The sequence below is a fragment of the Balaenoptera musculus genome, chromosome 3, assembly GCF_009873245.2.
Source record: "Balaenoptera musculus isolate JJ_BM4_2016_0621 chromosome 3, mBalMus1.pri.v3, whole genome shotgun sequence".
NCBI lineage: Eukaryota > Metazoa > Chordata > Mammalia > Artiodactyla > Balaenopteridae > Balaenoptera > Balaenoptera musculus.
The window spans coordinates 55,818,735-55,832,962 of NC_045787.1; the positions used below are offsets into that span (position 1 = coordinate 55,818,735).

General features: G+C 39.5%; 1 protein-coding gene across 1 annotated transcript in view; it reads left to right on the forward strand.

Annotated features, from left to right (window-relative positions):
* Positions 1 to 1,762: 1,762 nt before the first annotated feature.
* TNPO1 (transportin 1) overlaps positions 1,763 to 14,228 on the forward strand; it is an 87,411-nt gene continuing 74,945 nt past the window's right edge. The window contains exon 1 of the mRNA XM_036845792.1: positions 1,763 to 1,951. Within this exon, the coding sequence (XP_036701687.1) occupies positions 1,937 to 1,951 (15 nt within the window). The 5' untranslated portion in view covers positions 1,763 to 1,936. The remainder of the gene's footprint in view (positions 1,952 to 14,228) is intronic.

Genomic DNA, 14,228 nt, shown 5'->3' on the forward strand with positions numbered 1-14,228 from the left:
ATTACCATCAGAAAATGTTAAAATCATAATTACGAATATTTTAGTTAAATTTTTTTTCTTGCCATGTTCAATTTCCTAATGACAGAAATGGTCCTTTTTTTTTTAACGTGTTTATTGGAGTATAACTGCTTTACAATGGTGTGTTGGTTTCTGCTTTATAACAAAGTGAATCAGCTATACATATACATATATCCCCATATCTCCTCCCTCTTGCGTCTCCCTCCCACCCTCCCTATCCCACCCCTTTAGGTGGACACAAAGCACCGAGCTGATCTCCTGTGCTATGTGGCTGCTTCCCACTAGCTAGCTATTTTACATTTGGTAATGTGTATACGTTCATGCCACTCTCTCACTTCGTCCCAGTTTACCCTTCCCCCTCCCCGGGTCCTCAAGTCCATTCTTTATGTCTGCGTCTTTATTCCTGTCCTGCACCTAGGTTCTTCAGAACCGTTTTTTTTTTTTTTTTTAGATTCCATATATATGTGTTAGCATATGGTATTTGTTTCTCTCTTTCTGACTTACTTCACTCTGTATGACAGACTCTAGGTCCATCCACCTCACTACAAATAACTCAATTTCGTTTCTTTTTATGGCTGAGCAATATTCCATTGTATATATGTGCCACATCTTCTTTATCCATTCATCTGTCGATGGACACTTAGGTTGCTTCCATGTCCTGGAGAAATGGTCCTTTTATACTCAAAATTTAAGTTAAATAAACTTGTTCTTTCGTAAAATGATTGTTGTTGCAAACGAAAATTATTAACAAATTTATTAACAAGTAAGATGTCTCAGTATAAAAACACTTCCTAGTATTAGTACTCTAATTTTATCTAGAATATGCCTGGAAGGCAACAATCACTACACATTTCCAAAACATAATATATACAGCACTTGCAAGTAGGATAGTCAAAACTGTTGGCCTTTTGACACATTGACCATGTGAGGAAGCATATCATCAGCGGCATCATCACCTTAGGAAATAATGATCTAGCTATGCAAATATAAAATATTCACATATAGTAAATTTATATAGAAGAATACCGTGAGGTAAGGGCACTGCTTTTTATCTATTCACTACCATTATTATAATTGAGTATATAAAAAGTCTACCTCTCCCATTTTGAATTATTTTCTGTTCGGAAAATAGAAGACATTTTAATTTCTCGTGATGGCCGGCTACGGAGAGGAGGACTTGTTATTTCTAAGAGCAAGAACCTAGTTTTATATGAATACACGCCTGGAGACGTAAAACCTAATTTTAGAAGGCATTTAATTTCACCTACAAAGCAGTTGATGTGTTAGATACAGCATACCTCAAAAGCTATCCTGCAATATTAGCGGAGGACCGTCCACCGAATCTATCCACTGAAGCCATTTCTACTTTTTACCAGCGGCGATGGAACTGTATTATTGTGGAATATGCGGCACGTTCGGTGTTTAATAGGCTCCCCGGGAAGGGCTGTCACTTTGGAGGTGGTCCTGAGGTATGGAAGTTGGGCTGGGGTAGGGTCGTCGTGCTCGGAGTCAGCCACACGTACAGGCCATTTTGGTCGAGGCCTCACAGCGCGGAGCAGCGTCCGTGCGAGCTCCTCCAGTGAGCTAGAGGCTCGGGCCCGCGCGCCGGCCGCAGGGGGCGCGAGCGGAAGTCTGGCGGCGGGCCGAAGCCCGAGGCTGCAGCGCGGGCTTAGAAACCGCTGCCACGCGCCGCCGGGCGTAGACCCATAGGCCCCGCAGGCCCGGGCCGCGGTTTTCCCAGCCCCGCCGCCGTTGCCAAGGCGACAGCCGCCGAAAGTTCCCGTGGCAGGCCCCGCCCACGCCCAATCAGACCGGCGCTCGCTGGAGCCCAGATTTTCTTTGTTCCGCAGCCATTTCAGGCCCTGGAGGGGAGGCAACGCCGCTTCGGCAGAGGGCCCGAGCGCCGGAGGCCTCTGGGATGGTGTGGGACCGGGTAGGTGGCGTGAGGGTGCGCGGCCCCGGACTGGAGGGCGGGAACGGAGGCAAGCTGTTCGGAAGCTGCCTGACGGGCCGCGGGGAGAGGCGCCGGACCCGCTGCCGCCTTCTCGGTGCCCGCCCGGCCGTTTGGAGCCCGGCGGCGGCGGCGGCGCGGTTCTAAGCCCAACAGCTGCCCGCCCGGGCGTCCCTGGGGATCCGGGCAGGGGGCTGGCGGCGGCTCTTCAGGTGTCCGAGGTTAGGGCCTGAAGCCCGTTAGGGTCGGTGGGAAGAGGGTGTGTTCCTCGGGGAGACTTTGCCCCCGACCATTAAACCGCGGCGTTTCAGTGCCCTGGGTACCGCAGTCGCTGCCCTGGGACACCTGCTTCCCGAGGGTTCTGGGCACTGTCGGGCGCTGCCCCGGATGCCCGGTCTTTGTCCCCGCCCGACCCCCTCTGCCCGGGTATCCCTGGTCCACACACACCATCGCCACCACACTCCGCTGGCTGATCGCTTTCTCCAGGCGGTTCTTTCCACTTGGGGACTCATGGTTTCACGACATGTGTACATAATTTTAATGTTTGTAACTGTCCGTGTTTTGCGTGGGTTTGTGTTTTTTGCGCTTTTGCCCTTTTGTACTTCTCTCATGCGAACGCGCCACAGGGAACTGCTGCTGAGAAGCGGACCCACGCCACAATCAACCTGTTTTGGGCATGGCTTTCATCCTTCAGAAACAATCGCCTGTTATTTGTTTCCTGATTTTAAAAATCAACTGGATTTTGCAAGGATTGCTTACAGTTTAAGTCCGTTATCTTAACAATCGCTAATCAGTTCGGTTCTTCAGCAGATAAAAATGTAGAAATTTAAAGTTAGAGACTATCCACAAATTGATTTTGACAGTTGTATTAAGAAGCTCAGTAACGATCCTGCGTTGAAGCTCATGACTTCAATGATGAGTGCATAAATGGTGCTTTTCTTTTTTTTTTTAATCTAAAGGAAAGATGTTTTTAAAATACAAATTGTATCGTGGAATAGGTATTTGAAACTGTAAGGTTGTAAAATGGCTGTCCTGACATGCTCATTATTAGGATAACAAATTACTTTTGGATTTTAAGTTTCTCTGTTTTATTAAATTTTCATATTAGAATGGTAAATAAGTTATTCCTAATGAAGCAGGGGAGGATTCCGTCTTTTGAAAACGATTCTGTTTTCACTCCCTCCTGCACCCCATTCTTCTTAGAGAATGACTCCGCCAAGTTGAAAACTTGCAACTGCAAGAGAGAAATATTAGGTTGAAGGTGCAGATTTCTTCTTTACTCCTCAGCATATGCAACGCATAAATGTGTAACAGTTTGGAGTATGGTTTTTACTTCACCTAATTTAATAGGAGCCTAATGAACTATTAGTGCTCCATTTTCTTTTTCCTAAAAGGGGCCCCCACCAGATTAGCCTTGATGTAGTTACATCTTCAGCCTAGATATTTAGGGAATTACTAAATTCCTCCCACTGAAATATCTATAAAAATATTTTAAAGTAATCGAGCTTATTATCATTATATATTGTGAGCAGGATAAGATTTTGGTAAAAATATGTATGATTCTGGTTGTAAATCTTTCCATTATCAACACTTGTTATTGTATTCATTGTTTTTATGACTAGTTTTTTTCTTTATATAATGTTAAAGCCATCTCATGAACTCTGTTCTTCTAAATACTGTAAATGAACTGCATCGAAATATAAATGTACTATGTTTGGAAGAATTGCAGTTAACCATGTTGGATTCTGCAGATACTGTTTTTAAGAAAAGGAATTTGGTTATAAAGGAAACCAAACCAAGTGACATACGTAATGAAATAAATTTATCAAATGTAAACTGCAGAGAAGAACACAGTAAGTGGAAGTTATTTTTATTGCCCAGGGTGTACATTATGAATATTTTTTCCTGGAATTGATATTTGAATATGTATTGGTGCCAAAAAGACCTTGTTCGTAAAAAAACAATTTGGTTTACCAGCAAAAGGGTGAGAAAGCTGAGAAAGTCAAGGTGATTGATTAACTGATGAAGTTTTTAAAAACAGTGGAGAATAATGTCACCTTCAGAAAGGAGGATGAGAGACAGTTAAATTCCCCAGGTGTTGAAAATCTTTCTTAGTTGGTTCCATTCAGCCAGTGCTATGGTAGCTATCTGGTGAGTGTTGGCAGGTAAGGGGTCTCCTGGGTTGCAGAGGGTGAGAACTTTACAATGAAAGACAGATGTTTGCAAAAGTGGTAACTGTAGATTTACCACTACAATTACAACTACAAACTGTAATTGTAGTTACATGGGTGGGTGTTAGTTAGTGTGGGAAAGAGTTTCTAGAAGCCACCCTTGCTTGCTCTAAGATCTCCTTACTAGAAGAATTCTTTGAAGTACTGTCAGTAGGTGTAATAAGTAAGAATGTTAAGAGTTCCAGAGTCTCAGTGGTTAAATGAGATACTGGAACAGGAAATAGGGGTGGAGATTTGTCTTAGAATTTTCTGGAGTAGATAGAACGTATACAGGAATGGTGGCTACACCTTATTCCAGAATGGCACCTGATGGCAAAGCAAATATTTGAATTCAGAACTGATGGAAAGCTGAAAGAAATCTCATATCTGAAAGGCCACAGGGTTTGAATTGACATGTACCTTTTTAATGGTTAAAATTTTTAAACAAAACAAGTCTTTTCAGTGTAGTATAGCAGAAGCAGGAACTCTGGAGCCAGACTACTTGGATTCAAGTCTTGGCACCTTCCATAATTAACTGTGTAACCTTGAACAAATTACTTCATCTCACTATGCCTCAGTTATCTCATCTTTTAAGGAATTAATCTTATGAGGATTAAATGAGTTAATACTAAGCTCTTAGAACTTGGTCTGGCATGTAGTAAACACTTCATACATAATAACTGCTATTATTATCATCATTGTCATGATCATTGGTATTTTAGAAAACTATAGAAAACACCATAAAATAATAATCACTAATATCAGGACCATGAGGTAACTACTATAAACCCTTTGATACATTTCCTTCCAATATTTTTTCTCAGTTTATTTGATCTTTACACAGTTGAGACTTTAATATTAACAATTTTGCATTCTGCTGTTTTCACCTAGCACCATAAGCTTTCTCTTGCTATTAAATTATTTCATCAGCATCTTTTCAAATGACCACATAATGTTTTTGTGAATTTCTCATAAGTAAACGTTTTACTGTTGGACAGTTAGCAAGTTTCTTTTTGCAGTTGTAAGAAACAGTACAGTGAATATTCTTATACATAAAACCGTTTCTGTGTTTTAGATTATTTCATTAAGATAGATTTCCCAAAGTGAAAGTGTTGGGTCAGCGTGTATGAACATCCAGAGCTCATGGTTCATATCGCCAAACTGCTTTTACTTAAGGGAATTTAATAATGGACTTAAGTTGAGGAGCACAGCATTTATTGCCCTTTTGCTTGAGTTGGGAGGGAAGAGAGAGTGAATTAACATTTTTTTCTGTATAGTATACTAGGCATCATTTGCAGTCCTTTAACATACACTGTTACTTTTATGTACATTATGCTCATTATCCTAGCCCTATGTCGCTTTACACATGAGAGTTACTTCCATTTTACTGGATGGGAGAACTGAAGTATCGGTAGGTAAGTACTTTGCCCAAGGACTCAAGAGTGTTCAAGGCTGGATCTGAATCTAGATCTGCCTCATTACAAAACTCAAAACTTTGTAAAGTTTTATGTGATACACATATTCAGAATCTTATAATGAATATGTATACATTGAATGAATACAGAATCTTTAAAGGAATCTTATAATTCACTATAACAGTGAATCTGTTAACTGTAGATCGTAGATCACATTATTAAGATAGTGAAACTGAGCTGGAAGTAATGAATGAGTAAATTACAAAGTTAAAACAGGTAAGGCTTAACTATCCAGTAATTTTAAAAAGGAAAAATAAACTCCTTACCTGGATGAGATGTAATATGTATGTATGTATGTAATGAATGTAATGAATATATAAAGCTGGTTTCTAAATGATTGCAGCAAACATTTGTGGGGTGAAACACTCTTTTAAAGACCTCAACACAAAGAGAGGAGAAACAAACAATCCATCAAATTTGGGGTATAAGAGAAGTGACAAAGGCCAATAAATAACTATATTGAAAAATATGTTTAGTGAAACCACTGGCAAAGTAAACTAAAATCTTAATTTAAAAAAAAATAAATAAATAATTGAGATGTTCCAGTTAAGGAGAAGACTACCAACAAGGTGTGTGAGATTAATTTTATACTGAAAACTAAAGCAAAAAAAAAATGTTGAGTCGCGTTTTATAGTTGACTTTGAAGCACTCTGAAGCCATTAGTGAAATAATTATCGGTGAAGTCTCTGAAACCTCAGGTGCCAAAGTAACCACCATAGATGAAAAGGTTGATCCCAGAAAGGCCAAGATTCCATTGCTTTTGTCTTTACTAGGGAAGGAATTAGGGGGGAGAAATACTTCAGCAGATTGTGAGTGTACAAAATAGATACAAATAAATGATTAGGAATAGGTGGTATCCATCAAAATTGTAAGTAAATGAATATAAAACATTGATCATTATGCTGCCATTAGAAATAATGTTTTTGAAAAATACTTAATGAAGTAAAAATATAATTTATTTTAGAGCATAGGAAAAGTGATGAGAACATGCCAAATTATGAAGGACTTGTTCCCTTTATTCATTCAGTAAGCATTTTTAGTGCTGACATTGTCCCTTGTCCTCAAGAGATTTAGATACTACTGTAGAGAGAGATATGTAAACAAAAAAGTGCAATGAAGTGTAGATAAAGCTCTTATGATATAAATCTGAAGAGACACCCAGTAAATATTTTCTGCTTTGTAGCCCAAACCAACTCAGCCATTGTAGTGCAAACGCAGCCATAGACAATATGGAAACTAATAGGTGTGGCCAGATTTGATTGGTGGGCTTTAAGTAGAGAATCTCTTAAAGTATATACTAGAAGGATTTCAGGAAGAGGTACCTACCGAGCCTTGTGTTGCCCTAGCATGAGCCATTGAAAGATTTGAAATGAGAAATTTGCAACGTTGATTTGTGTGATTCATTAAGAGCAGAGAAATAGAAAAATAGGTTATTTTTAGGTGCTATAAACTAAGAAGAGAATCCAATTTTTTAAGTGGGCAAATCCACAGAAGAGGAAGTACAGCTAGCCAATAATCATGAAATAATGCTCTACCCCACCAATAGGGAAATGCAAAGTAAAACAGTGAAAATTTTTTTTACCCATCATATTGGCAAAAGTGATAAAGTTTTACTAGTATGTATCGATAAGATTGTAGGGAAACTCAAACATTGAATAAATCAGTATAGCCATTTTAATTTTAAAGTAAAAACATTTTCGACCTAAGCAATTTCCATTTCTTAGAGAAACATAGGGGTATATCAGGAATCATGTATATTCAAGGATGTCTTTGTCAGTTGCCACAGAACCTCCAGACTTCCAGGTCACCTTTTTTTTTTTTTAATTTATTTATTTTATTTATTTATTCTTGGTTGCATTGGGTCTTTGTTGCTGCGTGTGGGCTTTCTCAGCGGGGGCTACTCTTGTTGTGGTGCGCAGGCTTCTCATTGCGGTGGCTTCTCTTGTTGCAGAGCATGGGCTCTAGGTGCACAGGCTTCAGTAGTTGTGGCTCACGGGCTTTAGAGCGCAGGCTCAGTAGTTGAGGTACATGGGCTTAGTTGCTCTGCAGCATGTGGGATCTTCCCGGACCAGGGCTCGAACCCGTGTCCCCTGCATTGGCAGGTGGATTCTTAACCACTGCGCCACCAGGGAAGCCCAGGTCACCTTTTATCTCCTGCATTCTAATCATAAAAGGTCGATATTTGTCTCCTTTTTTGAAACCCGTAACAACTCTTCATATTCTTCTACTGTGCCTGCTGGAAATTTACAGTCCGTCATCCACAAATCCAGTCTCAATCTAGCTACTGTTCTCCCTCCCTTCTCCTAAAAATCCTGTTTTGGATTATGTCATCAGATTATGTGAACTACTACCCTTCATGATTGCTATCAACTGCTAACTGTTCAGGTCTTCCTCCTCATTTCTCAATTATTTAGCTCCAGGCTCATTGCCTCTCTATACCATCTCAGTCTTTATATTGAGATTAAAATGAGTATACCTGATCTTTCCTCCAGTGTTCTTCCCATCTATTCTATCTTATCTCAGTCATTCACTCCCAAAGTGGTACCCTCTTGCATTTGTCAATAACTACAGTCCCTCTGTGGTTACCATTTCATGTTTTCTACTTTTTGACCATACTTCCTTTTTTAGTAGTTCATTCCTTCTAGCTAGTATCTCAGCCCCAACCTTCTTTTTACCCCAATGGAATCACCAGTCCATTGATCCTATTACTGTGTCCCTGCCATTCACCCTCTTGATGTTTTTACTTCCTTTCTTACTCAGTTAAAATTCCATGGTTAATCACTCCTTTGGATAGCTCCCTTGCTCTTTGCTTGTTTAGTAGAACCATACCCTGGTTAAAACCAACTCTCTGCTTTCTTTGTGCCTGCCCCTATATAACTTAGTATGGCTGGAAGAAAACACACAACCACACATGACCACATACCTCACATTACTTGTTAATGCTGCCTGTTGATTATACTGTATTTTCCTAGTCTGTTCACTTTCCTACTTCCTCAATAACTGTTTCATATCTTCTTCAAACCTCCAATATAACTTTTCCCATCTTCATTTTCAGTTCATGACCTTGCTTCCTATTTTGTTAAGAAAATTGAAGCAATCAGAAAACTTCCACACACTCCCACCACCCCATGAACTACCATCATCTGTGTCAGTACATGCTGTCTTCCTGCTTTTTATCTTAGGTGAACTGTTTTATGTTCTTCTGTATGCTTTTGTACTAGATCCATCCTTTCTCCTCTATCATCTGCTCAAGGAATTGCTTCAGCTTCTGTCCTTCCACATCAATTTTTTTCTTTACTGGATTATTTCTGTCAGCAAACAGACAAACTATTATTTCTGCCATCTTAAAAAAATTGATCCACTCTTCACCACCTGTTTCCCCATATTTTTGGTTTCCTTTTGCAGCATTATTCCCCGAAAGAGTTGTCTATATTTGCTATTGCCAAGGTTTCTCCTCCCATACTCTATTAAACCCACTCCGATCAGGCCAGTGAACTATTCCTGCTGAAACAGCTCCTTAGTTTCTCCAGTAACTTTCATGTTGCCAAATGCCATATGTCCTTGATTCTGTTCATCTTACGTGACCTATCAGCAACATTTGACAGAGCTATTTCTCTCATTCTTGAAACACTTTCTTCTTTGCTTTGCAGGATACCTTACACCCTTGGTTATCTCCTACCTCAGTGCCTGCCTCCTTGTAATTCTCCTTTGCTTTTCTTCTCACAGACCTCTTAGTGTTGGAGAGCCCCAGAGCTCAATCCTTGTTTTTTGTTTTTCATAAATACTCAGTCCATTGGTAATCTCATTCAGTCTCATGGCTTTAAATACCATCTAAATGCTAACAATGCCCAAATTTAGATCTTTAGCCTCTCTCCCTAATTCCTTACATGTTCAACTGCCTATTCAACATCTCTACCTAAATGTCTAATAATAGGCCTCAAACTTAGCTTGTCCAAAACTTACCTCCTAAACTTCCTTCCCAGTACCTACTCTACCCATAGACTTCCCCATTTTGGTTTGTCAATGGCAACTCCATCCTCGCAGTACCTCAGGCTAAATATTGGAGTTGTTCTTGACTTTGCTTTTTCTTTGACACTTTAGATCCATTCCTTCAGGGCGACCAGTTTTTTTCTATATCATCAAAATATATCCAGAATCTTACCATGCTTCACCTTTTCCACTGCCACCACCCTGGTCCAAGCCACTACCATCGTTTCTCTTTGGATTACTTAAATAGGTTATTACCTGGTCTCCCTATTCCACCCTACCCTCCTCCCAGTAGTCTTCCCTCAGTACAGTAGCCAGAGCAAACCTTTCACAAATTAAGATAGTCCCTGTCACTCCTCTATTCAAAGCGCTGCAATGGTTCCCCCTTTCACTCAGAGAAAATCTAGTCCTTACAGTAGACTACAAGGCTCTACATAGTCTGCCCAGCCCACTCCCCTTTCTCCTTACTTCCCTGACCTCATTTCCTACTACCACTTTCCCTCCTTGCTCACTGGCCTTACCTCCAGGTCTTTGCTCAGATCTCACATTCTCTAAACACTCTGTTTAATACTGCATCCTAACCCCCCATCCCCCTTATCCTGGATTCTTTTCTACTTTGTGCATAGCACACACCACCTCCTAACACACTATATCAGGGATCAGCAAGCTAGAGCTCCATTGCTCTGTGGCCTGTTTTTGTACAGCCTATGAGCTAAGAATGGTTTTTACATTTTTTTAAGGGTTGTAAAACAAAAACAAAGAACATACAACAGACGTATTCTTACTGTTTGGCCTGAACGTGGTCTGCAAAGTCCAGAATATTTACCGTCTGGGCCTTTGCAGGGAAGTTAGCACTAAATATTCTGTTTATTGTCTTTCTTCTCTCACATGAATAAGCTCTAAGAGGGCAAAATCTTTGTTTTATTTATTGCTCTATTTGCAATAACTAGAACAGTGCCTAGAATATAGGTACTCAGTAAATATTTGTTGAATGAATGAATTGCTTGTAATGGAATAAAATTATAATGAAATAGAGCTATATATACAATGAGTAGGAAAGAGCTAAGGCATATTTTGGATGAGTTTTTATAGAACAGAAATAAAATTCTTTTTATTTCGACAGAAACATACGATTTAAATGAGCAAAAAACAGCTCTGTAAGGATACACATCAAATGCATATTAGAGTACCTTTGGGGAGGAGACCAGGATTAGGAGAGGTACTTGAATTTCATCTGTATTGTTTACTTTTTTTATACGATGAGAAGCAGTAACATCAATTTTTCATTTAAAGATACTTTTAATGAAGAGAAAGGGGAAAAAATAGGTACTGACTAAAGCAATGAGAAGAAATAGTAATGGGGTGGAGAGAGAGGGAAGAGAACATTGCCTTTCTTAAAGGTCGTATTTGGCCAGCAATCTGAATGAGAAGGAGTGAGCAATATGAATATTTGAAGAAAGAACAAGCAAAAGTGAGACTCTTAAGTAGGAAAAAGCATAACAACATCAGGGAACTGCAAGAAAACTAGTGTGGAACATAGTGGAAAAGGGGGGCAGAGTCTGCTAGTAGGGAGGACCCCACATTAGGAACAATTTTGTATGCTATGGTAAGAATATGAGGTTTTATTTTTAAGTGTGATGAGAAACCATTGGACGGTTTTGATGGAGAGAAGACATGATTTAATTCCAATTCTAACTTGATCATTTTTACTGCTTTGTCTCAGTATGGGGCTGTAAGTGAACAAAAGAGCAGGCTGGGAAACCAAATGTAGCAGACCATGCTTTTGTAGAAAATGGTATCTGGACTGGGGTAGACAGTGGAGAAGGTGAGAAATGGTCAGATTCAGAGTATATTTTGAAGGTATATATTAAGGACATATTTTGACAGTACTGACTGATGGTTTAAATGTGGAATATAAGGGAAATCAAGGATGAGTCCTTGGTATTTTGGCCTGAACAACTGGATGAACAGTAATAACTGCATTTAGTGATAATAGGCAACTGGAGGAGGAGCAGATTTGGGATGGGAAAGAGTTCTGTTTTAGTCAGCAAAGTTTGAGATACCCATTTAACAAACAAGTGGATATGTCTTATAAGGTGTTGGTTACTTGAGTCTGAAATTCAGAGAGCTATTCAGTGGCACAAACTGGATGAGATTATGTAGATAGGAGAAAGGTGCCTGGGATATTTAGGGTTGGGAGAGCCAGCAAAGGAGACCGACAAAGAGCAGCCAGTGAAGTAAAAGGAAAACCAAGGGAGATGTGATGCCACAGGCTAACAGGTGAAGGAATTGTTGCCCGTTTTCAGCACTGTGGAGAAATTAAGATGAGGCCAAGAAGAAATCATTGGGTTTGGCAACAAGGAAATCTCAGTCTCTGAGGAGTGGAGTGAAGAGGGGGACATGGTGACTGTACATAACTTTCAAGATGTTTCTGTGAATGGAAAGGAAATTGAGAAATTGAGCAGTAGTGGAGGGTAAATGGAGTCCAAGCTGGTTTTTAAAGATATTTTTAAATAATTTGAAACTTAGAGAAAAGTTGTGAGAATAATTGGGAGAACTCCCATATACCCCTTATCTGGATCCACCAATTTTTTAACGTTTTGCCACATTCTTCCCACCCACCCCACACACACGTAATTATTTTTTTGATCATCTGAGAGTAGGTTGCATACATCTTGCCCCTCTGCCCCTTAACCTGAGTCTGTATATCTTAAGAGCCAGGATATTCTGTTCTGAAAGCACATATAGTTATCGAATTCAGGAAATTTAGTTTTTTACAATCTGTATTACAATTTTGTCACTTGTCCCACTAACATCCGTTATAACCTTTTTCCTCCAGTACAGGATCCAGTCTAGGGTTTTATACTGCTTTTAGTTGTCATCTTTTTAGACAAAGAGTTTTTTTTTTAATGGAACTTTGCCATTTTCTCCTCATAACAGCCCCATGAGATAGAAGTACTATTAATTATATCATTTTATAGATCATAGGTTAATTATTCTTTCCATGACTAATAAGTGGCAGAGCAAGAACTCAGAGTCAAGCCAAGGAACCCCAGGGTTTGTACTCTTAAGCTCTGTATAACAGTGCCTCCCATGGAGTGCTTGGAAAAATCTGAAATTCCATGTTTGAAGTGGGCAGATAAGTCAAATAAATAGATCAGAGGCACTGATTCTTATATTAAAAGGATGATTTTAAACTTCTAGATCTGGATTATAACTCTTTGTAATGGTGGATCAGAGTGTAATATGTCACCTTGATGAGCATCAGGGCAAAAGGAAAGCACAAGGAAAGTGAAGATATTTAAACTTCATATGTAAATTTTACCAGACTTCAGTATAAATGATATGTTTTCAGAGTTATTGCTGCTGATTGTTTAGAAAGGTAAAATAAAGTACTTGGGTTAATTCTTTTGCGGTAAAGTTTAGTTGGCAGTATATATGGACATGGACTAAAGAGTCCTGATATATGTTTCAGCTCATAAAATGCTGCTTGTCAAACCTTTATTAGAAAATATTAGGAGACTTAATTTAGGAAAAGAGCATTAAACAGTGAATCATTGAAACCACAGATGCTCCAGAGTAGGAATTAGAATGCTCCATTGGATTTTTAGTTCAATAATGTTTTATACAGTTTTCTGTTACACAGTTTTGAGGGGATAATGGGTAAAGACTTCTGTTGGGTAGAAACCCAAGTTGTGATGAAAATTTTTCTACATAACATTTTCAGCTAAAGATTGTTCTTACTACTGAATGACTTTGGTAAGAAATGACCTAAACCTGGTGCAGTGCTATGCCCTTTCACAGGAGCCCAAGTATTTGCTGAAAGAATCAAATGACATGAAGCTCTCACTCAGGTAATTTAGTAGTCCCAGAACTACACTTGAACAATTGAGTTGAATACAAGTTTCCCTGAAGACTTGGAGAATTTCAGTAGCAAGTATAAAGAAAAGAAGTAAGGCTGGCTTTTGTATGTAGAATATGACCAGACTCATTATTTACTAAATGTTTTGCATCTAGAAGCTGAAAAGGAGCATGGTCTTTAGTTGCTTTATAAATGAGGAAATGAACCAAATGAGTGTAAATGATTTGTACAGATTGCCCAGGCAGTTCTTTGTGCAGAGAAGAACTGAGACAAGAGCCCCAGATCTCTGACACGCCTTTTTTCCTGATGTTATTTTGGCTCATCGTGGCACAGAAGACTTAAAGACCTGGGCAGTTTGTCTTAAAACCCCATGAAGTTACACTGCTGCTGGGAGTTGAAGTGTCTGTTTCGCCTCCCCACATGTCATCCTTCCCTTGGTCTGACACCACCCTACCGTAAGTCAAGGATGAAACGGTGGAGAAACTGTAAAGGTAGTAGGTTTTTCTGGAGTCTTGTTTTAGCACAGGTAGTAAGCTCAGAATCAAGAGAGTGGTATAGTAGTTTAAGATTTAATGTGAATTGGTTCCAGGACCCCCACCCGTACCAAAATGCACAACGCTCAAATCTCTTATATAAAATGGTGTAGAACAGTCAGCCTTCCACATCTGGCATGTGGAACCTGTGGATAGAAAGGGCCGACCGTATTACTGTTTTGTTGGATCGCC